Source organism: Lepisma saccharinum, chromosome 1 (genome assembly GCF_977018435.1).
Source record: "Lepisma saccharinum chromosome 1, izLepSacc3.1, whole genome shotgun sequence".
Taxonomy (NCBI): Eukaryota; Metazoa; Arthropoda; class Insecta; order Zygentoma; family Lepismatidae; genus Lepisma; species Lepisma saccharinum.
This window is the reverse complement of record NC_139229.1, coordinates 164,876,137-164,902,626: the sequence shown is the minus strand read 5'-3', so window position 1 is coordinate 164,902,626 and position 26,490 is coordinate 164,876,137. Positions and strand designations below refer to the sequence as shown.

Genomic DNA, 26,490 nt, shown 5'->3' with positions numbered 1-26,490 from the left:
ATTGAGTAAGGAAGGTTTTAACAGACATGTTAGTCTGTTAGTGGTCTGTCCTCAATTTTGTTTTAGTTAGGTGCTTATCTCCGTATTGCGTGATGGACAGAAATAGCATGTGCTGATGTGGTCATACAATAAAAATAAATTCAAAGCCATTGAAATTTCAGGGTTCAAGTCTGCCTGTACATGAGTATCCTTTGTGAATGTCACGTCATAAATTTCATCTAAACAACGCTCATCCTCATCTTCGCAATTAGCCAAAAGCGACAGAAAAGCAAAGTGAAAGAAGCAAAGTAAACATACATATTTATATGTTCAGAATTTCGCCGTACTGCAAAGCAGGGTGGATGAAATCATGATTTTTATTAAAACATCATGTTGATCTTTTTTATTTAAATCGGATTTTTTTAAATCGATTTTTTTTAAAGAAAACATGTTTAAAATTGTTTGTATGCTTTTTGGCACCATGCACATAGATATATGTTTTTTTATAGAAAGGCTATCTCTAGTAAATGGCCCTGTAAAATATTTGAATAGTTTGATTAAAACAAATAAGAAATATACGTAAACATACATTTTTCTGTTTCTGATACTGTAACTACTATGGAAATGTTTGTTGTATTTGTTAATGAAACTAATAATAATTTCAGTAAGTTTTCTTCAGTGAAACTAAAACATTCTGGATGTACTCTATAATTGTAACTTAAAATATTAAGTTAAATATTTTTGTAGTCTTTCTTCCTGAATTTTGGAGATTTTTTTAATGATAGTTCGAGAAATATTAGCTGCCATGTTTATTTACAGTTTAATGATATTGACACTATTTATGGTTTAACATGATTAGTATTTTGTATATTTTTGTACATAAATGTTTTGCTATTTTTGCGCATAAAATTATTGAATTGTAAATCAAGAGAAATATTTTGTTTACATATCTTTTCATATGAGCTTCACACCTTCACGACATATATTCTATTTCCTTTATTTTACTATCTTAGAACCTAATAATCACCATTAAATGATTACGAGAGTAATGTACTAGGTCATTCAAATATGACCGGGACTGATTTTCTTTTTCAAACAACTTGCCATGAGCAGGAGTTGTGCGTCCATGGGAGAATAGAGCCACAACCCCCACCCTCCGTCCCGCGCAGGTTAGGACCTACTCAGTCGTGAATAGAATAGAATTTATTTTCAAGTATGAGCCTTTACAGCTGTGCATGTCTGAGTGTTGCTAGAGTGATGGGCAAACAGAAGGTGCAGCGGAGCGTGGAACAACGCATTGTGATCAAATTTCTCGTTGGAGAAAACGTCCAGCGATCTGAAATTTTGCAGAGACTCAAACAACAGTATGGGGAAGAGTATCTCTCACGAACACGTGTGTTTGAGTGATGTAAGTACTTTAGAGGGGGAAGAGAATCGTGGAGAATGAACCGCATGACCGTCGGCGCGAACATCCGTCACCCAGACCCAAGAAAGCGCGTAGGACCCGTTCGGTAGGAAAAGTGATGACAATGTTTCTTTGGGACTGGCAGAGGGGTTATCCATGTAGACTTTCTTACAGATGCCAGAACAGCCACTGCAGCTTATTACTCAGAACTCCTGACAACAGAAGTGAAGGAAAAGATCCGATCCAAGCGGAAGAGAGGTTGAAAGACAATGCACGGCCTCATACAGTCAAAACAACTATGGCAACCCTCAGCAAATTGAAATGGGACCTTCTGCCACACCCGCCATACAGTCCCGATTTGGCCCCAATTGATTTCTACCTGTTTGGAAGGCTTAAATCAGACTAGGAAGGCATGCGGTTTGCGGATAACGATGCCGTCATCGGCAGTGTTCGGGAGTGGATACGCAGCCAACTGAAAAGCTTTTATGAAAAGGGCATTAAGATGCTCCAGATCGTTGGAAAAAAGTATGGACTCTGGAGGAGAGTACTTTGAAGGGTGACATGTGCAAATAAGTATTTGACAATAAAGGATTTGGTTAAAAATAAAATCAGTCTCTGTCATATTTGAATGACCCTAGTACTTTCACCAAAAGTGTTTCTGATATCTACAAAATCTTTATGTGTATTATAAATTATTTATTTAGAATGTTTTAATTCAGTATATTTTTTTTTTCAAAAAGTCACCTGATTTAAGTCGTGATTTAAATCAATCTAATTTATATCAAGCCACCCTGCCGCAAAGAAGCGTTACGAAGTTTACAGTGCTAACATTTAAAATTGCACAATTATGTTGTCAACCGAAATGAATTAGGTTATTTTTATGTTGCTTTTCTGCCACTTTTGGCTAATCGCGAAGAGGAGAATGAGTGATGATTTGATGAAACACATGAAAGAACATTCACAAAGAATACCCATGCCCAGGCCGGGATTCGAACCGGGGACTCCTGAGATTATATTGTCAAATACTGGTAACTAATGTTTATACACCTTCATTTATTAACATTAAAATAAAAAATAACGATAATTATATTTTTCTGCCAACCTCGCGTTCCAGTACTGATACAATCATGAACACTTCTATTATGAAATTATCCACGGCCCGCTTTATTAAAGGCCAGAATCCTTAAATTTAGCAACGCTGTCTCGCCGGACTAAACATGAAGCTACATAGCATGGTCGCGAATAGCAAAATTGATGTTGACTCTTAAAGAAATAAGGGAATCTGTGTAAAATGTTTTTCTTTTCCAAATCTGGACAGAAGATTGACATTACGATGTAAGTGCAAAACATATTTTAACAATAGAAATAGAAATTTGCCTTTAAATAACTGGAAATAAGCAGAAAATACAAGGCCAACTTTGCATTTCATACGCAGTATGGAACTTTACAATAATGTGTAGTTTGCCCTTATTTTAGTTGCTAGCATTTCGGAATGGCATTCGAATCTAACAACTAAATATTTAAATGATGGAAGATCTAACACACTGGCCTTAAAGTTCTAAAAGTAAGACGTACAAAGTAGTTGTGGATGTGATAAACCAGCATGAACGAGTGTTACATTCAGAGTTTAAATAAATCTTATATACATTTTCTGTGCAACGTCTTCATTTTAGCAGTCTATGACATAATTGCCAAGATTTTGTTCAACAGACAGTACATTGTATACGATGTGCATATGTACAAATATTTGTTTTGTTTGCATATAGCCCATGTATGTACAAGGCTAAAATAATGCCGAGTGATGGTAACTATCTATACTCTCTGCGAGAAAGTGGATAATTTTGCATGGCTTAGAAATTAGAAGGTGTTACATTTCCATTGTTTTTCTCTTGCGGAGATATGTTACAGTGAAGGAATTAGTGATTTTGTGTTCTAAAGTTTATGTTAGGTTAGGCAGTTTTATGCTCTTAGAGGTTTGTTTGAGTGTTGTAGTTTAACCCTTGTACTTAAAACAAGTAAAAGCTTAGCGTGTGGTACCTCATGCACACAACTTTTCTGAGCGTCAGCGTGGAATTTGCTCTTTGCGTAAACATGCTTTAAGCCTCTATTGCATGGTTATAGCTCTTCGACGTCGCTAATTTATTTTGCACATGATAATTAAGAATATTAATGACATCAATATTGGATATTTATTATATTTGATGATTCGCCACATATGAAAAATACGGAATGCTCCGTGAAATTCTGGTATGCGGCACAAAGAAATGTAATGTTTGTTTCTAACAACTTGATAACATACTGCTTTACTTATGAATACACTAGCGAATACAATTTGAGCGAATGAAGTGATTACGGGATGAATATGCTACATATATATATATATATATATATTTACGTCTGTAAGTTCATTCTCTAATGTTTCTTCAGAGTAGCATCGTCCGGCTGATGTCACGGTTTACAGGGTTGCCAAATTGAAGGCAATAAAGCTGGCCGTGAATGATCCCATTGAGAATCAATTGGGTTGTTACAACACAGAAGTATCCGCGACTGTACGCATACAATAGTTTGAGAAACCATGTTCTAGAGCATTCAAATGAATCTTTCCTTGGTTTGTTTTCGCTGCCGTCTAGATATCCATGATAGAAAATAGCCTTGCGGCATCGCGGAATTAATAGTTCACTGTTTGAAAACGACTTTGCTGCTGCACGACAGGGTCCAGAACCGAGAGACTGGCCTATATTCTTCCTTAATTGTGATTAGTTGACTGAAAATAGTTCTCTGTGCCCGAATTTTAAAAAAATTCCTGCGACTCTTCTAAATGCCTACTAACCCTTTCTAAAAGAATCGGCTATTCTAAAAAAGAAAGTGGAGTAATAATTATTAGAAAAAATTATGCAAAATTGTTTGAGAAATGAATGGGTATTCAGAAAAGTAGCATTGAGTTCTGTTCAATGAGTTCTGAATGAATCAAGAAAACTTACTTTTTTTCCATTCTTAAGTTTTTGCACTCACAACAAAAGTAAAAATTGAGAAGTGCATTCTTGACCCAAGTAGGGGTCCTGGTCGAGCCTGTATTTTTCGCTTTAAATGTTTATTAGAGACAATTGAGGTCAGACCTTCCAATGTTTTCTGGATCAAAAGGTAAATATGTCGTGACTTTTGCTTTCTGCCTGTCTCTTTACCCTTCTCTCTCTCTCCACACACTCCCTCTTTATCCTTTTATCCCATTCCTATCTCTTTCTTTATTTTTCTTTCTTTCTCTCCCTCTTCTTTTAACATTGCACTCATGAATTTATTGTAGACAAACGAGTGGAATATATACTTCCTATTTTTACTGGTTGTCTCACGCTTTTCAGATATGGGATTCTTTCTCTCACTGTGCACCATGGAAACGGCAACAAGAGCTGTCTAACGAGAGGCTGTCAGCAGTCACTAGGAGGGTAAAGTGCAGGCTACTTGAGGCATCCCCTCCCCTTACTATGAAATAAGGAAAAATTGTTTACTTGCTGTACATTTTTTATTTGTACCCACTTCCCCCTTACTCTTCTTTCGAGATGTTTTTTTCCCTCAACCTTATAATCTTGGTCCATTCTTTTTCATCTCACATTTTCCGTCTTGTTTTCTTCTTCACGTCTCTCTCGAGCTTCCTTCTCTAACTCGGCTGCTTTCTCTATTTCTCATGTCCATTCTTTTTTTTTAAAAAAAAAAAGTTATTTAAGGTCGCTTTTCTGCCACTTATGGCTAATCGCGACGACGAGGATGGGTGATATGATGAAATTGATGAAAGGATACTCACAATGAACATGCATGACCGTGCCGGGATTTGAACCTGGGACCCCTGTTTCCATAGGGTGCAATGATGACCACTCCATCACGGAGGTCGGCCCCTTGTCTTCTTTTCTTTCTATCTTTCCTTTACTTATTTGTTTCCTGCTCTCCTCTCTGGGTCATTTTTCTCTTCCTCTGTATGTCGATTCTCTTCTCGTTTGTCCTCCCTTTAAAATTACCTAGCCTATATTACTATTTTTTATAGAACCCTTAAATATTAGGTTACGCGACTTCAACAATATATCCCACGTCTGGATAAAACATTTGATTTTAACCTTGATTAGACAATTTTCTACGTGTACCCATGCGAGAGACAGACTGCAAACCTAAACTCTATATATTTCTTACTGAAACAGTTATCACGTTATTATTTTCATAGTTGTAACCATGTATAATGTAATATTTAACGTATATTTCTTTTTCTTGTGCCTTATCTGCATTTGTTTAACGGAACGGTATCACATTCTTCAATTTTTTTTAATAACAATTTCTGGAGTGTGTTATAGCTATTTCGAAATATTTTATTACTGACACCAATATTCATTTGACAAATAGCCGACCTTCGTGGAAGAATGTTTAGTACAGCGCACTAAGACGCCAGGGGTCCGGAATTCGAATTACATCATGGACATGGGCGTCCTTTGCGAGTGTCCTTCATAAATTGCATATCATCACTCATCCTCATCGTCGCTATTAGCCAAAAGTGGCAGAAGGGCGACGTTGAATAACAAAAGTAAAATTTGACCAATAAACATACTAACCTCATGTAGTTGGTTTAACGAAGCAGAGTAGTATTTTAAAACGTAGGACACCCCGAAAATATGTTTTTCTATGAGGATTATTAATTGTTTCCAATTTTCTCGTCTTCAAATGCTTCTAGGTCATCCAGCTCGTCCTGGCAAATTCTGGAAACTATGTGCATCCATCCTGAAAAGGAACAAATGGGAATTTGTTATTTAAGATGGGTTTAGAGGGGAAACTATTACGCCGCGGCTACTTTTCGCTGCATAACCGTGACGCCTTCAACACAAACCGCCATATTATTAGCGTCCAGCAAGGATAACAACAATGCCTTCATTGTTCGGGGGGAGAGAACAATGACAGGTTAGGTGACTCGTCTTTTGTATACGGCCGAACGGAGACGTTTCAGCAAGGTAGGTTCATTGATATGGCGGCGAGATTCGTTACGGTACGGTCTCGTGACGTCACTCAATGAACCGCTGTTTGCGTCGAAGTAGTAGGCCGGGACAGTGTTGCTCGCGAGAGGTGTACGGACGGTGCTGCTGAAGACCTTTTTTTTTGGCCTTTGTGCGGTGTCAGCGGAGAGCGAGTTACTCTTCTGATGTACCGCTCTACCATGAGGACAGTGTGTGTGGTGTGTGTTATAGTTCTTTTGACAGGGGTCCGATCCCAGGATGACTCGCTGGCTTCCAGTTTCCTGTCCGGTAAGTACCTTCTGTCTTCTGGAATGTTATATCGGTGAAGTCCATGCTTGTGGAGATATTGCCGTTGCTGTCAAAACGGGTGATCTTGGTGCCTTCGGTGCCCATTGACACCATCGATCACGTGCCAACTAGCGGTATTGGCACGGGGTCGAGACTTCCGCGTCCTCACATGCTTTTAGCGGATCCTTTTCTTTTCTTTTTTTTTTCCTCCGAGCTGACCATTCTTGGCACCAGGAAGTGCTTCTTCAGCCAACAAAAAGGAGATGTCACATGACCCCACGTGGCAAGCGACCCCCGCCACACCTTGCCACTTTCGTCGTGGCTACTGGTGCCCTTGACCTCTCCGGTCCTCCATTACCAGGAAGTATGGGTGACCTCATTCCAGGCAGCGGCTAGCGAACTGCTTCGGCTTCCTCCAGAAACTGAATCAACCGCCCCAGGGCATCTTCCGCCGATATTGATATGTTGCAATTGTGATTATATTGGCTTTCCCAGTTTCGTTTTTGAAATTTGGGCCTTGTAATTCAAGGTCGAGGAATCTGGTTCCCACCGCATACCAGAAGCCATTGAACCATAGTCGTATCCTGAGTTACTTCAAATGGCATTCTTGTCCTGCAATGAATACCAAGTGGCATTTGCAGAACTTCCGGCAATGCTAAGTCAGTCATAAGTTTTTTGGCTCTATCCTGAAGTACTGGACCTTTACTGCCCATTTTAAATTAAGGGATGGCCACACTTCCCTCTAACACTCCAAGAACTAGGAATTAACCCTCAAAAGTTACAAAAAAATCTCCGGAAGATGTTACATTGGTTGACTCAGTTTGTTTCAAGTCCACTTTATGCACAAAGAGGCTAATCGGGACAAGACCTACAGTTCAAAGTGAGATCCGAATTACTGTGCAACGTTCGTCCACCGGGTATCGAACCGGCGACCACTTGATTACAAGGTGACGACGGGATATATTACTGTGTTTGTTCAGTCACCCGTATCATCAGTTTATCAACATCGTTGCGATTAACCCAAGTGGTAGAAAAGAGACTAGAAATAGCCAAAAAAGGAATAGAAGGCAATGCAGCCTTTTGCGAACTTCAAAAAAGATTAGCGTCATTGGTTATTTCTTTTACATTATCTCTCTCTCGTCTCTATTAAAATTTGCACTTCTTCCTCAACTGTATATTTCTTTATTCATTTATTAGCTACGTTTTTGGGTGTAGATTTGCTTTAAATAATTTTAAAATTAATTTTTATTCGGCATTTGATATTGCAAAGATCATTGAACAGTAGTTGGAACAATTTTAATAAATTTGCTAACAACTGTATGTGCAGGTTTAACATCCAATGCCACTCACAAGAAAGTTCAGAAAGAAGAAATTATTATTGTATTTTTTTTAAAAATTTTGCGTCCCTTTTATATCGATTTTGTCTTGACGTGACGATAAGAATGAATAATAATAAATGAAATTGAACGGACAATCACAAAGACACAAACACCTCCATGCAAACATGGACTATAATCCGGAAACTTCGGTGGAAATTTCGTGAGTCGACCACTTATATAACTCTGCCAAAAGATACAATGGGTACAGGAAAGTAGGAATGCAATGTGAGTTTTTAAAGGCACGGGACTCGACCGACAGTTTAGAGTGAGATCTTAACCACCATTTGCCTTCACCAGGTATCAAACCTATGATCGCAAGGCAATGAAGTTACCACTATGCCATCGGGCAGGATAGAAATGCAATTACAATGATTAGAGTAGAGTACTGAAATTAAACTGTTTTTGAAAACTACGATTTCTGACTATTTAAGGCAACATTTCACCTTATGTCCATTCGGGGGGGGGGGTCTCATTAATATGCTTGAACACAAGTTAAATTTAGATGCACACACTGATATCTCTGTTATGCCGTTAATATTAATTGAAACTTTGCACTATTTTATCTTGCACATCATCATATATATAAACCAGCTGCTTTAAGCATGTACAGTCACCTACAATAAGAATGGGACATTTAGATCCAGAAGCCCGACCCTGTGGCCGAGTGGTTAGCACATCGCGCTGCGACGCCAAGGGTCCCGGGTTCGAATCCCGGTCGGGCTTGGTGGTTTGTGAATGTCCATTCATCAATTTCATCATTTCATCACTCATCCCCATCTTCGCAAATTAGCCAAGAGGCACAAAACGCGAAGTAAAATAAACTAAATCAATCACTCAATCAATTTAGATCCTGAAATACTTGTTTCCCTACTTGACGTTGTGTGTGTTGCCTAACTATAAGACGATGAGAGAACTTAGTAGCATGTCTTCAAAAGAATCTTCGGCTATCGCCGTGAAGTTAACCAACACTATTCGCGTACGCAGAATCAAATTGAATCATGTCTAATTTGTTGATCGTCAATGAAATATTTTACGGATACTTTTCAGAGAAATTTATTTTATGTGTGACACCGTGTCATGAACGCACATAGGCATGTGGATGTAGAACCCAACATGTCACCCAGAGTTGCCTGCAGGTCTCAGACACTGGAGATCAAGGGTGAGAAAATTCCCAACCTTTACAACTCCCACCTTGGAATCGAACACATGTTTCCCGTGTAGCAGAAACCATTGTAGAACAAAAACATTGTTGTCCTATGTAATGTTGACAGTGACTTGCTATAATTCTGATGCCCTTGAAATTTTTTTAGTGAACATTTATTTTTTTAATTACTTTTTCTTGATTTCGTGGATAATTATTTAAAATTTAAAATTCAAAATATAAAATCTTCAAGTCTTCACCTAGCAACGGCTCTCTGACTCGTTCCGAATGGCACTGATGGCAACCAACAATTATGAAACAACAATAAGCTGTGGGAACCTCTGATCCAGTCACCTCCCTCCTCATTCGTGCTCTATCCCCCCTCCTTTCCCTCAGTCCGGTAACAATGACAATGACTTTGTACTTCCTACCTCAAGTTTTAGGAAATGTCTGGAAGGATTAAAGACCAAGGAAAAATTCGAAAGTTTTGCCCCGAAGATGACAAGATCTTCTTTTTACTCACGAACCATGAACAGTAAGGACTCCTCCCCTCCTCACGACAACATGCGACGTAACGGTCCTTTGTGTAACAGATGAAATCTTAAACACAACTTTCGCCAGTCTCGAATCCAATTACTCCAGTCTCCCCCAGCAAAAGAGAAGTCGCTGGACATTTTCCGCCTTCGATGAGCATGTGGGTGTTGATTAGAGTGATACACGGTGCACTTTCTTCCGAATTCCTCTGGGTTTTCCTGGGTTTTTTATTCAGCATCTTGGAATACTTATAATATTCTGTATCATTGTCTTATGTTTTTAGGTTTATGCACTGTTAATTCAAGCAACTGAATGGATATAATGTTTGGATCTAAGTTGCGGTTGTAACAGTGTAACCCTTATTACATTGTTTCCCCAAAAGATACACATTGTAGTAACCCCTATGAAAGAGGGGTGTAAAGATTCGTAAAGCGATCGTGAAAATTTCGAACGTTTAATGAGCATTATCATGAGAAAAGATATCCTAGGGTCATCCCTTTTATTAATATTGTCATTCAGATTAAAGAAGGAAAAACATAAAATGCAATTTAGAAATAAGCTCAGAAATAAATACTAATTCCCAATTATCAAAATATAACAATAATTCTTTCAGTCAGTTGTAATATTTTTGTAGGTGCAAGATGTATCTCTATGATCATATTTCAAAGATATATGTATATATATATATATATAAATTAAATTTTAATATGTAAATTGACAAGTGGGTAAACGAACTTAATATTTGGATCAGATTGTCAAATTCCTTGACACCAATGCAAACAGAAGTTGAGGAGAATTGTTGGGGTGTACCACAAAATCGATTTTAGTCACATTTTTGTTGCACAGAACATAAAGATCTTGCCTGTTGGAACATAGAGGACTTTGCTTGAAAAGAATTTTTACACATATGGCTAATTCAAAATGTATAGTGCAAAATTAAATTGATGTCAATACTGTTTTTTCCCTAGATTCGAATCTAGGAAATCTTGATAATAAAATTACACCATATGTGCTTTATCGAGATAGTCCAGGGTGTTAATTGATAAAGAGGATCAAATTTATATATTGAAGAACATGAAAAAGAAGAGTGAAGGAATGATTTTTACTGATTTTGCCATTTATTATGTGACTTAGAGAATATGGAAGTTCCTGAATAGCAATATGTTCAGTAGTGACTGCGTAACCATCCTCTCTCTCTCTCTCTCCCCCCCCTCTTTCCGATAAAGCTTGTGGCCATCTCCATTGTCCTTATTTTTACTTTTTTCCAGCATCGAACCACCTTCATCGTTCATATCATCCAATCATCTCATCTTTAGTCTCCGTTGCCTCTATTAATATAGCTTTTCTGCTTACATGCTTTTGGGCATTAGATATTTGTTATCCTATTAATTGCCCTAATCATTGTAGTCCCTGTGCTTTCTTAGATGTAGCTACATTCTGCCCTTTATCAATATGCTCTAATTCCATGTTAACATGTTTTTTATATTACCCAAAATTTTTATTAATACACAAGTACAATTATTAAAATAGTAAAATACAATGACATATATAGTAGTAAAGATAATGATAATTGAAGAAAGTTACAAAATTTTCATTAATTAATGTATTTTTCTACATAGAGAAAAACACGATGTAAATATGCATGTATATAACAGCAACTACACCATTTTCTTAAAGGTATTATCCTTATGCAAGGACTGATTTCAAATGGTGATCTTTTGATGGAATGGACACAAATACGTTAGTACTGTTTCGTTCCAAAAACTGATTTTGTGATTTTACTAAAAGACTATAATATGTGGAGACAGTTAGGGTGACCAACCCTCAAAAATTTTCCAATGCGTGTAAAAGCACTGTGTGTAAGATTTCAGCTCAATCAGATAATATTAAAGTGGCCACCAAAATCCCTAAAGTTTCAGACTTTATCAAAATCAATATTTCTTTGTATTAAACTGTCTTTTTCTTCTTGATCATGTTCTTTTCCGAAAGAAGTACAGAATATCATTGAAAGATAAATTGCAATAAAATTTGTTCTGGAAGGTTATATAACCTTCCACAAGGTTCTAGAATTCTCTAGAAAGTTCTGTGGCCTGCGTCATTCAGCAACTCTCAGTCAGTTCAGTTCAAGTTTTGGAGCCAGTAAGGTAATATTCTAAGTTCAGACACAGATTTCAAGTTACAACAGGCATATTCGTTAAAATTTTAGTGAGTTCTTATACAACACACTGAAAATACAATGTCGACGGAAAGAATTCAGGGAACAGAAACTAGCAGAAATTATAGGAGAATTCAATCTAGCAGATTACAATACTTTGTTATTACACTGGGATAGCAAACTGTTTCCAGCTTTATCTGGCGTAGAAAAGATTCATAGATTTAGCCATAACTATTACTTTTCACAGCAAAGAACAATTATAAGGTATACCTGACAGGAAAAGATCAAGCTGTAATCATTTACCAAGCAGTGGAAAATGGTGCATAGAAGAAAAAGGATATTCATTGTTTTTTTATACAATTGCAAGCAACGCTGGTTGAATAAGTGATGCCTGTACAAATCTTGAGAAAATGTTTGATCCTGATTTACTCTAACTTTCGTGTTGACATTTTCGAATTAGTCTTGAGAAGTAATTTTGATGCAGTAATGGACGCAACTTCTGGATCAGATGTGAATTTGTTTAAAAGATGTATGAAAACCTTGTCGACCATAGGCAACAAAGAGTAAGGTAGTGGGATAGATCATGTTCGCCGAAGGTATCCGTGTCAGTACGCTGGAATTTCTAGAACAGTTATGTCAGAAACAGCATAGAAGTGATTACCACAAATTGTTAGAATTGCCTATGATATTCTTCAGTGGTTGCCCCCCCCCCAAAAAGAACAACTAATTTTGCATTCCTGGAGCTGAGAGCTACGCTTGGTGGATGGCAAAGGCTATTTATGCCTTTGAAATATATTTATTCCAAGATCATTTTAAACAGAACCAAGAAGAAAATGATTCAATCGCACGAATATGCTTTTATCAGACTCTGTTTACAATTTTGGTTCCTACCACCACTGGCTATGAAAGCTCTGCATAGATACATTTTTTTACTCAAATTAATCGAGTATAAGGAAGTAGATCCATAAATTAGATGTGCTACCGTAGAAAAATTAGTAAACCATTTCTGGTATCTCGCACCAGAAACTGCAGCATTCGCATTCTTTGATGAAGAAGTCTCACTAGACATTAAGCAACAAATGGCTACTGCAATTATGACTACGGAAGACAGCGATGCAGAAAATCAAATAAAACGATACATTGTTGGAAGTGAAGACCTCTTCAACAAACACTTCTGTGATTTTATTTCTGGTGGATCGAAAATGATGTTCTCAAGATTTTCACTCAACACAATTTTCTACAAAACTGCCCATCTACTTGGAAAGATGATGTCAACTTCCAACATGGGTTGGAAACACTGAAAAACATTGTTATAGTTAGCGACATGGCTGAGAGAGGAGTGAAGCTAATTCAAGAAAATCAGAACATTCTGACCAATAATGAATAAGAAAAGCAATGCATTGTTAAGATTGTTATTGAACACAGAAAAAAGTACCCAGATGCTACCAAAACTGGCCTAATGAATCTGGTATCTTGTTGCGTTTTTAATTATTATTTCCATTTTAGACTTTAATTTGTGAAGTATTATATATTTCTCTTTTGGTTTCAATTTTTTCTCAATATTTTGACTAAATTTTCCTGTACATACCCGTTGGCAGAAAACAGTTAAATTTTCAATTGTCTTTCAATAATGCTTGACTATTATTTTGGTAAAAATTGAAACTTTAGTGCCTTTGGGGGTCACCTTGAAATTTTGCTAGGCACACTTTCTTGTGTATTGGAAGAAGAGTAGGGTTTGGGAGCAGAGAATTTCAAAACTTGAAAAATAAGGGCCACCCTAGTAGACGTTCCCAGACGCTGAGCCAGTTGTCTTCCTAGAAGTCACATCAGAGAACAGAAATTTTGATCCGGTTTCCTCGAGAGAGGATGACAAAGCGGTATTCCCATCTTCCCTCATTTACCCACGTTCCGCCCGAAGCCACCGAATTTGTGTCACAGGGTTGGCGAGATCATAACGGATTAAAGTGCCGACACGTGAATCATGCAGCTAACTTGTTTACAAGTAATCTTTTTACTTCAGGTAAAAAAATGATTGCAGACCAAAAGAAAAAAATATATTCTTGCTCGATTAATTGAGCTTCCTGTACTCATGCACGCAAGTATATTTTTCTCGTGACGTGGTGGCCGACCGTGCTTAGTGATTGAAAATAATCTTAAGGATTTGGTATTGACAACACCGAGGCTATTTGAGCCCTTCACCTACTCGTAATATGCTGTGAAAAGTTGGAGAGAGAAAGGTCTAAAACCGTCAATTACGGTAACTGTTACAAGTTGCAGTAAAATTTACATTATTTTACTAATATTCTAATTACATTATCTAACTCTATGCCTATTTATTTACAAAAAACAGTACTCAACCTTTATTATTTAAATTTGTATATTGCATCATGCATTTTATCGTTGCAATTTACATACTAATAATGCAAGTATTCCAGCCTGTAGAGATTCAATCTTCTGTTTTGAAGTCAATGCGTAATTTAAAGCAATGTCTGATTGTCCCATATTTCGAAAATCTGGAAATACATTTTTACTTTGTGGGAAGTAATCCTCCATTTCATGTTGAAAACTGCGGATTGAACTTAATCAGAAGTTTCCTAAAGTTGGTTCCTGTTTTGTTTTAGCGCCCATTTTTCATCCTTTTTGTCCCTAACTGCTACCTAACTTGAAGTGTGTGTCATATGTGGTTCTCCCATCTATATTCGTGAATACAATATCCTTGTTTCATTTGGATGTCTATGAGATAACATGGCATTTAGTAAATTCTCATTCTTCACCTGCGGTATTTGCTATCTCCCAGTAGACAGACATTGAAAACCACTCACAAAATACCACTGACCTTCTTTACCAAGAGACAATAGTCGATAAGACTCACTAGCCGCCTGTTAAAACGAAAAGAAACGTCTCGTTCTGCTTATCTCTTGCTCCACCAGGGAAATGCATTTCTACATCCTGTAGGAAAGAATGTCAACACGTTATTTTGTCATTAAATCTGGTGTTTCTTGTGTGGACTTAGTAAGTTCTCCAAAGAAAGAATTTTTTGTTAATCTTTTCTGCAAAAGACAAACAATAGTTCCAGTGAGAGTTGTGGTCACTTGTACCTAGGGCTACAGTCGAGGGTATACGACGGTTTGTGACAAGTGTGGTGACGTATCAAAAGGAGCACTTTGGAGGTAGAAACAGCTCCAGAAGAAATTATTGCTCAATGTAAATAGTTAGGTCTTCAAGGTATTTCTCCTAAGTGTTTCATTTTAGCGTTATTAGCAGCATTATTAAAAGTTAATAACAGTGTACAAACTGACAATACACAGGAGCAATTTCAACAAGAGAATAAAATATAATATGTTGTACTGTATCCCTCACATTCATACAATCATTAAAATACGCGTTTCATAGCTTTTTTAACAATGGTTTCTCTATTGTAATATGCTTCATTTATGCCAATTATGGGTAGAAGTTAATTGATTTCTTACATATATTTAATGGAAACATAAATCAAAGTTAATAAAAAAACAGGATTTCATGAAACTGGTAGTATACGCTCTAAAAATTTTGGGACTACAACACTGCTTGTACTGTATTTCTTTTTATAATTGTGATGGCGCAGTGGTAGCGTCATTGTCTTGTAATCAAGACGTCCCGGGTTCGATACCACTTTAAACTGTAGGTCCAGTCTAAATTAGCCTTACTTTGCACAAAGTGGACTTAAAACACCAAATCAAACCAAATCTTTATAATTGCAACGAAGACTAAGATGACAATTAGATCTCGCGAAAGCTTTTGATGACATTGGGCAAGATATATATACACGAACGTATATCTGGACTAGAGCTTGAGTTTATGTAGGCACCGTCTGCAGCAGGAATATACTCAAAATCCCTTGATTACAAGTTTATTCTGACAACTGTTGTATTTGCTTTTCTGGTCGATTTTCTAGATCTCTCTCGCTTATCATTGCGATGAAGAGAAATTATGAACTGATGATGTAATAGATGGAAGAGCACACAATTGAAATAAATTGCTTTGCCCGAATCTCGAAACCACAACCCTTTATTTTGCAGTACGATATGCCAATCATAGACTACGAGATTCATCTAAAGAGATAGAAAAGTGAGTCAAAATACTGATTTAAAAGTTCTTCCATCACTTTGAAATCCTCCTCATGACTCAGGTGGTCATCATAAAAAAAATGTAAATAATGTTATCCTCTTTCCCACCAAACATCTTGTAAATAAGCAGTCCATAACGCACAGGAGTTCTAGTACTTCGAACAAGAAGTTATTCTTAAAATAACCTCGAATTGCTACCATACAAAGTGAAAGCTCGTATTTCGATGTTATAGCGTATCCCATGGCATCTTGGAAACGGTCATCTTTTGTTTACAATTTCTGTAGCCTAATCAACCAGAAAGGACCTCCTCGTCGTAAAAGTATGCTATGTAAGTAATGTATCACATCACATTTTTAAGAGCCAATAATACTTCAAGATTTCCTAGGAATTAAAATGGATACATTCCGATATTCTCTCGTTTCTTGGTGGCGTAATAAAGACTGTAGTAGTTGATGGCAATTTCAATCACATCAAATATGCACTGGTACTGATGAATTGAATGCAGTTGTTTATGAAAAATTGTTTTCTTAAGAGCGCACGGTGCCAATGTTAAATTTACCCTCTTCTCCCCCATCTCGCCAAGAATATATTTCAGTAGTACGTTCTTCAATAAATCTCTATCATTTTATTTAATGTATACATTACATCTCTTCAGAGTCTCTAACTTCACATAAATATTAGCAGGACTGACAATAATATTTTTTTATATATAATGTATATACTTTTGGAGGAATTTTGGAAGGCAGAGAGTGCCTTACCCCCTAAAGTCGACGCCTATGTATCTCTTGCTACCTACCTTGGACTCTTCTGTAATTACACTTCTCGGTTCACGGCTTTGACGAATACTACATGAAATGCTTCCGGGTAAAGTAGTGTTTGCTATGGAAACTGTTATAAGGTTGTTTTTTTTTGTAGGTACTTATATAATTTCTGATTCCCTCTAAACCTGGTTTAGCACCAGCATGTTTTTTGCTTCTATCAAGAGCACATGATTCTGGAGGAGTGAATCCATATATGCTGTAAGTGCTCTTGAGAACATTAAAAATCTTCACGCATTTTTTACTTTATTCTTTTTTTATTCATATCCCATTGAAAATATACACTGATTAACTTATGTTTCTTACCATTCTACGTCACTTCGTTCCACTGACCTTCAAAGCAGAGGAAGTAATCCATTTTTTTAGAGGCTGACTTTGCTACTTCTGCAGCTCCTGATTCCTGCCTGTTTTTATTCATTTTGAACTAGTTCTCGGGAATATTGCACTCGCAGAAACACGTGTATCCGCGAATTATGTTATTGTTAGTTTGTGAAATATCCTCCATCAGACATTGTCGAAATTTTCTGAGGTTTTTCCTTGTTACGCACGTCCTAGTCATCCTAGTTTTAGTAGGCTAATTTTAATTATGAAGGTCCCTTGTTCGAGTAACGAGACTGGCCACCTGTCTGAATTATTTTTCATTTACAGCGTACGAAGATATGGAGACTAGTAGTAGACGAGATAAGGTAAGACTTGGCATACGTTTATCTTATCTCGTGAATGAACAAACGTGTGTCGTTCTCGTCTCGATCTTCAAATGCCCGTCTCAGTTTTCTATGTTCAGTGGTCGAACTGTGGGAAGGCTGACGCTGGGGACTATCACCCAGTTAAGAAAATTTTCATAAAGCATCTCCTCACCTGTTTCGCATCGTTGCCGTGTGGTCTAAGGCGACAGACTCTGGGCTTGGGCTACGGGACGCGAGTCTCCTTGGGGAAAGCGTAACAACTTTTCTTCTGAGATTTCGGCCTGTGTGGGGCCGTTAGAAATTAGGAATCTACGAATGAGTAGAGTGGAAACCTTCAATAGCGACTAAGGGTTCGTCGTGCTGACCACACGCCATACCGTAACCGGTTGGATGGTGGCCCATATCTGCTGAGGCATGTGGAAGTGAGGCCGGCAGTCGGTAGGTAGGCCCTGGCCTTCAAGGGCTGTTGCGCCCCAGTTTGTTGTGATTATTATGTACTACATTGCCTCCATATTGATTTATTCAAGCATCCCTTCGCCTATCCCAAAACTGGATTAAGCATCCCTCCAGCTAGGAATTTCCAATTGAGCACTGCGTCAGAGAGGCCAACCGAGACTCACTCTGAGGCGTAGAGTGGAAAACGAGCCACTGTACAATGTGACAGGAGATGAAACCCGGATCCCTCTGATTACAAAAGGCAACTGCATTACCAATTCTACTTCTACCCTACGAATACAAAGAAAAGGTAGAAACTGCCACAGAAAGGAGGAACGATACGTACAGCTATCTATATTTACTGAAACATACAGTTTATAAAAGTATATTAAGTGGATTCTCGGGGGTTAAGGTACGCATAGAATAAAGATCCTATTGCCAATTTTTTTCTTGGGTTTGGTACATGTCGTGCGGTTCCACAAGTGTTAACTGCATAAGTGTCATGAAGAATAACCTGCACGCGAAGTTTCTTTTGTCTTGCTAATTCTTGTTCACACAATAAAGGGAAGCAATGTTTTTCTTCTTCCTGTTGTTATTTGGACTTTTTATATTATTAATTTTTTATATTATCTAAGCCGTCTGTTATACTTTTCAGTTGTATGCCCATAAACAATGTTCCCTTCATATGTAAAGACAGTCGGTTTTAATTGGCTGATTTGCCGACAAGAAGGTGACATCAGGCTAAAACTATAGCAGTGTCATATTAAGTAAAAGTACACATTTGCTCTCGGGGTAACGGGATTGCATGCCTTTAATCCAATCTGCGTTTCCTTGGGTACTGTTGTCCACTCTAGTCTCCTTTTACAGTCGCCACCACTATTGTTCAATTTCCCAAATCACTTTCGTGATTTTGTTCTGTATTTTAAGAAAATTGTCTAAGTCTGTATGTTGAAGAGTGTTTAGAGAGTGGGCGTGCCCGATGGCGTAGTGGTAACGCCTTTGCCTTGTAATAATAACCAAAGGGCCCCTGGTTCTATCTCTTGTAGAAGTACACTGTTCTGCGATTTGGATCTTGTTCCAATTATAGGTCTAGTCCATATTAGTTTATCTGAGCAAAGAAGTGGATTAAAATTGTGACAAACTTTGTCCAGCAAGTTTTCATGTTGTTTGTAGGTTCGTGAAGGACTGACCATTTATGCAGACAGTTCTAATTTGATTTGCTAATTCTTCTACTTTTCTACTTTGAGTAATCTCTTTAAGAAAATAATAAGTTTTGTTTTATACCAAGCCCCATTTATAATGGAATATAATGTATATTCATTCTCTCTCTCTCTCTCTCTCTCTCTCTCTCTCTCTCTCTCTCTCTCTCTCTCTCTCTCTCTCTTTCTTTATGTATTTCTTCATATTTAAAGTACACATTTGCCCAGACGCTATGCCAAATATCCTATTTATCAATATTTATATTTTTATTCAAGTAACATTATTAAGAACAATTCAATTTTGAGAGCGTTTTTCGGGTTTGAAGCCGCTTATTATGAGTCTATCGGCTCATAAAAGTTAAATCACCTCTTACTAAAAGTAACACAAAGAAACTTAAGCAAAAACTTTAGGTGCGTCCCTATACATTCATCTGGGCTACAGGTTTCAATACCAGTAGGTTTTTATAGATTCAAAGAAGTCAATTTCCTAGGTTTGTCTTGCACATTCTAATCAGTAGGAGGAGAAAAATCTCCCAGTACAACTTTCCCATAACGACTAAATTTAATGTTAGGCTACATTAGATATGGTTTCAGTATCGTTGTCGAACTTGTCTACAAAGGCCTACAAAGGCCAGTGTGTCGTTCTGACAAGTACCTTGACAATGGTGGTGACTATATCGAGAACTGTTTTTTGATGTAAGTATTCTGACAGTATGACAAACATCTATCTTAAGCAGAGCCGGATTAAGGTGGGTGCTATTGATGCTGCAGCATTAGGCCCATTCCTGATATAGGCCCAGATGAAAACAGACGAGAATTTTCCGAAAGCTGAACAGTTTTCTTTTGCTATATTAACCTGCAAATAAATCTTAGAATGAAATTTGGAGCCCCAATTTCGGACGCCTAGACACAGCGTTACTTATTACACAGTTACTATTATTCTTTGCGCTGTGACGTAACTATAACGTCGTCGTGTTTATTGTTCACCGAAGATTTCAAGTTAATGCTATCAATTTTACGTTAAACAGTTTACTTAGTAGCAGCATGAGGCCCGATTTCGTCTTAATCCGGCCCTGATCTTAATAACTATCTGAATACCCCTCATGGTACATTTATTGAGAATTGACAAAATTTTAGCAATATAACTAAAGTAGCCTGCCCGGAAATTTCTTCGGTTGGTTAGGATTTACAAATTTAGTAAGTCCGAATGACGGCCTCTTTCTTCAACACATTTTAAGGGAAAAGTATTTCTGGAGCGATGCAATTGTAATGTTAAGAGTGCTTTATTTCCAGAAGGCACTAAGATGGTAGGAATGTGCCAGAATAAAAATTGGCAATTTTACTCGCCCACTATAAGGGATATAAGTATAAACCTAAGACAAAAACCAAGAATTAATAAGGAAAGTTAATTTCATAAAGCATTAGTGAACAATTAAAATTCAGTGAATGTGATAGAAGCAAAATAAAATACTACGGTGCCACACATTGCAAGGGAGTAATAATGTGAATTGAAATCAACCACTCGATGCTTTTGGAGTCCAATAAGGAAAACAATCCGGGAAAGCTGGAAAAAAATTATTATCTTCGTAAAGGTGTTCTTAACAACATAATAATTTTTTACCCCTCTACCACCCCTGCTTTGGCCGCCATGTTTGAAAAAAGGCGCCCAAAATTAGTTTTACGCCAATATCTATCTTGAAAAGTTTTTTACAGCAAAATAGGCCATGACAAAAATTAATCTACATTAAATTATCATTAAATTATGTTCTGTAAATTTTTTCTTCTAGGATGTCCCGTTTAGGTGCTAGAGGAGTAAAAGATTTTACCTTTTTCCCCACCCCATTCTGCGAACTCGAAACTCAAGGAAAGTTATTTTTGTACGATAACTTGAGGTCCTCATTTCGGCCGTGCGGTCTAAAACGCTATGCTTTGGACCCCGACTGCGGGACGGCATGGGTTCGAGTCCGCCTGGGTTCAGTCTCTAGGTTTCCGGCCTGTGTATGGGACCGGTGGCAACCCACCATCGTGAGACAATTGGGGAGCTAAGAGTGTGTAGCGTAACCCGGTCTGGGAAATCTATAACGGCTGGGGCTCTCTACGTGCTGACCACACGTCAACCCATACCGGTTGAAGATCTCCACACCTCTAGGTAGAGTTGTGGTAGGGTGACTGGCAGTCGGGAGATCGGCCGCCCTTCAAGGGCTGTCTTCGAGTAGCGGGCTCCTATGTCATTATCTATTCTAAATATTCAAATGACGTTTCTTGAAAAATGTATTTTCTAGTTGTAATATCTGTATTTAATTAAACAATAATTTTGTAATATTTCACGTAAGACAAATGTACGTACATAATGACTGTATTTCTACTACTGTCATTAACGAAAAGCATTTTCTTATACTTTTATCTCCTGACTTCTACCAGCAAGAATTCTTGTAAGTACATATCAATAAGATCATCACAGTTGTGATGGGGAGATTTCAGATTGAAGCGGCAGGTGACAGGCCACAATCGACATGGTGATTTCGCACCGAAGCGGCAAGCGACACGGGCCATTTTAGTTTAAAGCAAAACATTCAATGTGCATGCACGGAGAATGGCGAGGCGAGAGCCTCTCTGATGACGTAGTCGTAACGTCGTCGCCTTGTAATCAAAGGGTCCCAGGTGCAATACCTAGTAGAGGCACAATGATTCAAATCCAATTTTAAACTGTCCCGTTTAGCGTTACTGTAAATAGAGTGGACGTAACTCATCAGACTAGGCGACACGATGCACGGTATTGAGGAAACTGTCCATTCAGAGCGACACACAAGCGACACGTCCAGCTTGTCGCTTTGTTCTGAAAGGTCCGTTCATCTTCTAGAACACTGTCAGATTTTGAGTACGCCATTGCAGTGCAGCTTCTTATATTTCCTGACTTTTTTCCTAATAACTTAACAAACTTTAGTTTTCCGTGCGTGAAAACCGCTGATAAAGTATCAGCCTCACTCATGGAACTAGGCGTGTACACTTTGTTTATATGTCCCCCTTTCCTTGCTTTAAGACAAGTACACATAGGTTTGATTTTGACCCAACTAAGGCAGGGATGATAAAGAAAAGTCAACATCTTCACCTTCAATTTTCACAGAGGATGCTTCAACATTGTGATGAATCTGTCATATCCTCTCATTTGAATTGAACGTTCTTTGGCTTGTTGTCGCAGGCATGGTTTCATAAAATTTGAACTCGCTAGAAGATAATAGCCTATTAATCGACGAGAACGTTCAGCAGCTTTGGTGCTCTTCTCTGTCACATTCGCACGGAATCCATCAAATACGATGTTGGTATTTCTCTTGCAGTGCTTCTTTTCGTGCTTAATGCGCATATCTAGAATGGTATCAAATATTTCTCGCTATTGACAAACAACTCTGTGAATGATGTAAATAGCATCTCCAACTTCTTTACTTTCTGAGAGTGGTAACAAAGGATCATAAAGAGAGGACTTCTTGGTTCTCCGCATCCCTATCTCATCACTGAAAACGGGCAGGAGAATTTACTTCCTTATCCCTTGTTATTGACTCAATACCATCACAATCAGAGAATGGTGGTTGAGACGAGAATCATTAACAAAATAACTGGAAGTCTTGCTTATTCATTGATATACAAAACTTTCATGCATTGACATGCTGCTCCTCTAGTTTATCTGCAAACTAGTGGACATGCCAAGAATCCACTTAGCACTGAGTCAGTCACTCCTCTGCAAATTCCCCACAACTCTTCATGGAGTACATCATGTACTGTTCAGTCGTCATATCTGACCAGTCCCGGACCATAACTTGTTCATCGTGTTATTGCGAAATAACCTTTTTGGACAAAGTCAACATATTTAATTGGAGTTATCTTCTCTTTGAGACCAAGCATATCCTACACATAGGTGACGCTAAATATTTCCTATAAACTACTGTGTGCAATGATAAAACCAGTTGAATCCATGAGTGACATTCTGTAAGATAGAACACAATATAATAATTCCAGTTTTATGAAAGGGAAATGCTACAAAACATCAAACAAAAGAGGTTCCCCTAAATTCCGCTCTTGCAAAAATGGGGTGGGGGAAAGGGCGAAATTTCTCGCTCTTCTAGCACCTAAACGGGACATCCTAGAAGAAGTATTGCATATTTGCTGAATATGGTTTTGTAGCTTGTTGGTTTCCATCGGTTACATCTGATACCAGGGGCGCCGACTTGTCAGAATTATTGGGGGGCTCTGATCACTGAACTAACTTAATGAATGACTCACTCCCTCCCTTTTTTAAAGTTTTGGCCTCAGTGTTCGGAATCTCGTAAAAGCCCATGAAATCCTCAAAAATATCAAAATTTTCATTCACAGTTCGAATGCAGAATGTCAATTGTTCACAAACAGATCTCCCTAATATATCAACGGTCTTGTTCTGAATGTCATGTGAGAGCCATTTGTACCCCGAACGTCCCATCCACTCCCGTAGATAAAGCACATCGTCTTTTGGAACTCTTTAGTAAAAATGTTTGTTAACAATACTCATAATTACTCGTATATACTTACAAGGGAGGTTATCTAAGTGTCCCCCTCCGATTTCCATGAAACTTGGTAGGTGTATAGAGGGACCAAAGGAAGAAATACGTGTTTTTTGTCGGAGGGGGACACAGGGGTCAGATCCCCCACTTCAATTTGTCCTCATCTTGACATTTGAGGGGTTTTTGCCCCCTAAACCCGTTTTTTAGCTGAAGCAAAAAAACACGTATTTCTTATTTTGGCCCCTCTATACATCTGCCAAGTTTCATGGAAATCGGAGGGGGACACAGGGGTCAGATCCCCACTTCAATTTGTCCTCATCTTTACTTTGAGAGGGGTTTGCACAATAAAGCCGTTTTTTTAGCAGAAACAAAAAACACGCATTTCTTCCTTTGGGCCCCTCTATACACCTCCCACGTTTCATGGAAATCGGAGGGGAACACTTAGATAACCTCCCTCATGTGTTTTGCTGTCTCTGGTCATAGCTCGCCTCCAAGGTTGATGGTTTAGCGGTCTCAGCACCCCAGCGTTGATGGTCTAGAACATTTCAAATGTGTATTTAAAGTTAAATTTATGTGGCACAATTCAGAGTAAACTTTACAAGAGAAGCAAGGTAATACATTAGATCCTCTTAAGCAAATTATTTGGGGAGCTCTGGCCCTACATCGTTAACATTGGGGGGGCTCGAGCCCCCCCAAGCCCCATGGAGTCGGCGCCTATGTCTGATACACTTCTCGAACACTCTTGCTACACTTTCAGTACAAATTTTGTGCAAATTTTGTACCAAAAGTGTTTGAAGGTGTATTTTTATGGTGTACTGTGTACTTTAAGAAACAATTTTAAAAATAATTAATAGATAGCTACTTTAAGAATAACAACAACTCTTACGGATTTATTACTTCCATCTTGTTGATGATTTCAATATGTTTAGCAACATGAAAATACTAAACAGGTGAGAATTCTTGTTATATTTTTCAGTTATTTAGATATTTTCATAAAACGACAAGAAATAAAACGTCCTAGAAATATTATGAATGCTCATCTAATCATTATTCGTCCTTGTCGTTGCGATTAGCCTAGACCGGAAGAAAAGGAACGTAAAATACGAAACCTACAAATGTTTGGATGTGTGTGTGTGTGTGTGAATTGTGCTCTCCCAAATTTTATAGGAAGTCAATGCCACTACAAATCATTTCATCTCCGAATTTCGAAAATACGAATTTCTAGATGTGGGTCCCTGTTCATGATGCTAAACAAATACGATTAGGAACTGTCAGATTGAAAGGCCCATGACTTTCTGAAAAATTATAAGATTAATATTTTAAGTTTTATGCAATTACTTTCACATGTTTGCATCAGCTGAACGTTGAATTATGCTTGGAAAGTCTTGACTAGTGAAAAGCTACTCCAGACATGTGGATTTGTAATATTTCTGATGAATAATAACTTACACGAAAATTCCAAACCACAAACATATGCTCTAGGCGAACATTGAACATTCTGTGCCATTAATAAATTAGTTAGTATGAAAAATATAATAACGCATCGCAATTTTACACGACGTACAGAATGTACGGTATTCGCACGCCACTGTCTTCTGAGTATCGCACATGCCTCCCCAAGACGGTAGAAACAGCTGAAGGTCGGCCTCTTGTCCAGCCACGTTTCGGTGGAGATTGTGTCACTGCTCCACTTCCGGGCACTCCATGACCGTTACGTTTCATGACGTAACTTCCTGCCCCGTTATATCACTAACGCCACTAGTGCCATCTTCTTTTGTGCAAAGAATACGAGTGCCTTGCCTCCTTGAGCTTTGCATATGCAGGAATGTGGGCATCATTTTGATGCCACGCCCCTTCACTCAGGAAGATAAGATAAAATACCAGGTCCTCTCTAATAATTTCCCTCTCCCCACATGCACGCAAGTGGAAGAGAGAAAGTAAAAATTAAGTAGATTTCAAATTTTCAATGATCAGAATAGGGAGTCCTTCAAGGATAACTTTCAATGATATTATTAATTCAGAAAGTACCCTTCAATTACTTGCAAGGAATTACAACTAGCAAGATTATTATTTATTTTGATTACCTTAAGATAGTAGATTCTGCTTAGCTGCATTTTTGTGACCTTCCTTATGCTTTGCTGCCTTTTTGATTTTCGTTATTGACGACCTTCAAGGCGAAGTCGTTATAACAGCGCGCTGCGACGCCAGAGGTCAAGGGTTCGAATCCCGGTTGTATTTGTCCTAATGAGAAAACTGATATGTGAAGAACAGAGAAAAAGGATGACGGGGTAGACTACCGCTTAGGGACTTTCCTTTTTTAAAAAAATGGTGGTTATCACAGCACGCTAGGACTGCAGGGGTTTCGGGTTAGAATCTCGACCTGGGCATTGGTGTTTTTTGTGGATGTCCCTTCATCAATTTCACCCTGCTTTGACCGCCATCTTTGAAAAAAGGCGCCCAAAATTAGTTTTACGCCAATATCTATCTTGAAAAGTATTTTACAGCAAAATAGGTTATGAGAAAAATTAATCTACATTAAATTCTCTTCAAAAAATGTTCTGTGAATTTTTCTTCTAGGATGTCCCGTTTAGATGCTAGAGGAGCGAGAAGTAAAGTGAAGTAAAAATAAACCAATTTAATCAGTGATTTTCAACCTTTCTTTATTTATATTTCGCGTCGTCGCCTTGTAATCAAGGGGTCCCGGGTTCGATACCCGGTGGAGGCACACACTGGTTCGGGTCCCACTTTAAACTGTGGGTCCAGTCCCGATTAGCCTTACTGTGCATAAAGCCGACTTAAAACACCAAATCAATCAATAAATCTTCATATTGCGGTTATGTTACGCCACTT

At 38.0% G+C, this 26,490-nt stretch overlaps 1 protein-coding gene across 2 annotated transcripts in view; it reads left to right on the top strand.

Annotated features, from left to right (window-relative positions):
- The window catches only part of mas (trypsin-like serine protease domain-containing protein masquerade), a 419,698-nt gene that overhangs the window by 354,244 nt on the left and 38,964 nt on the right, over positions 1–26,490 (top strand). The window contains exon 1 of one of the 2 annotated variants that reach the window (XM_083142020.1): positions 6,438–6,657. The exons of the other annotated variant lie outside the window; for it this stretch is intronic. Coding sequence (XP_082998146.1) covers positions 6,555–6,657 — 103 coding nt within the window. The 5' untranslated portion in view covers positions 6,438–6,554. Of the gene's footprint in view, positions 1–6,437; positions 6,658–26,490 lie in introns of those variants that run through there. 2 annotated transcript variants of the gene reach the window in all.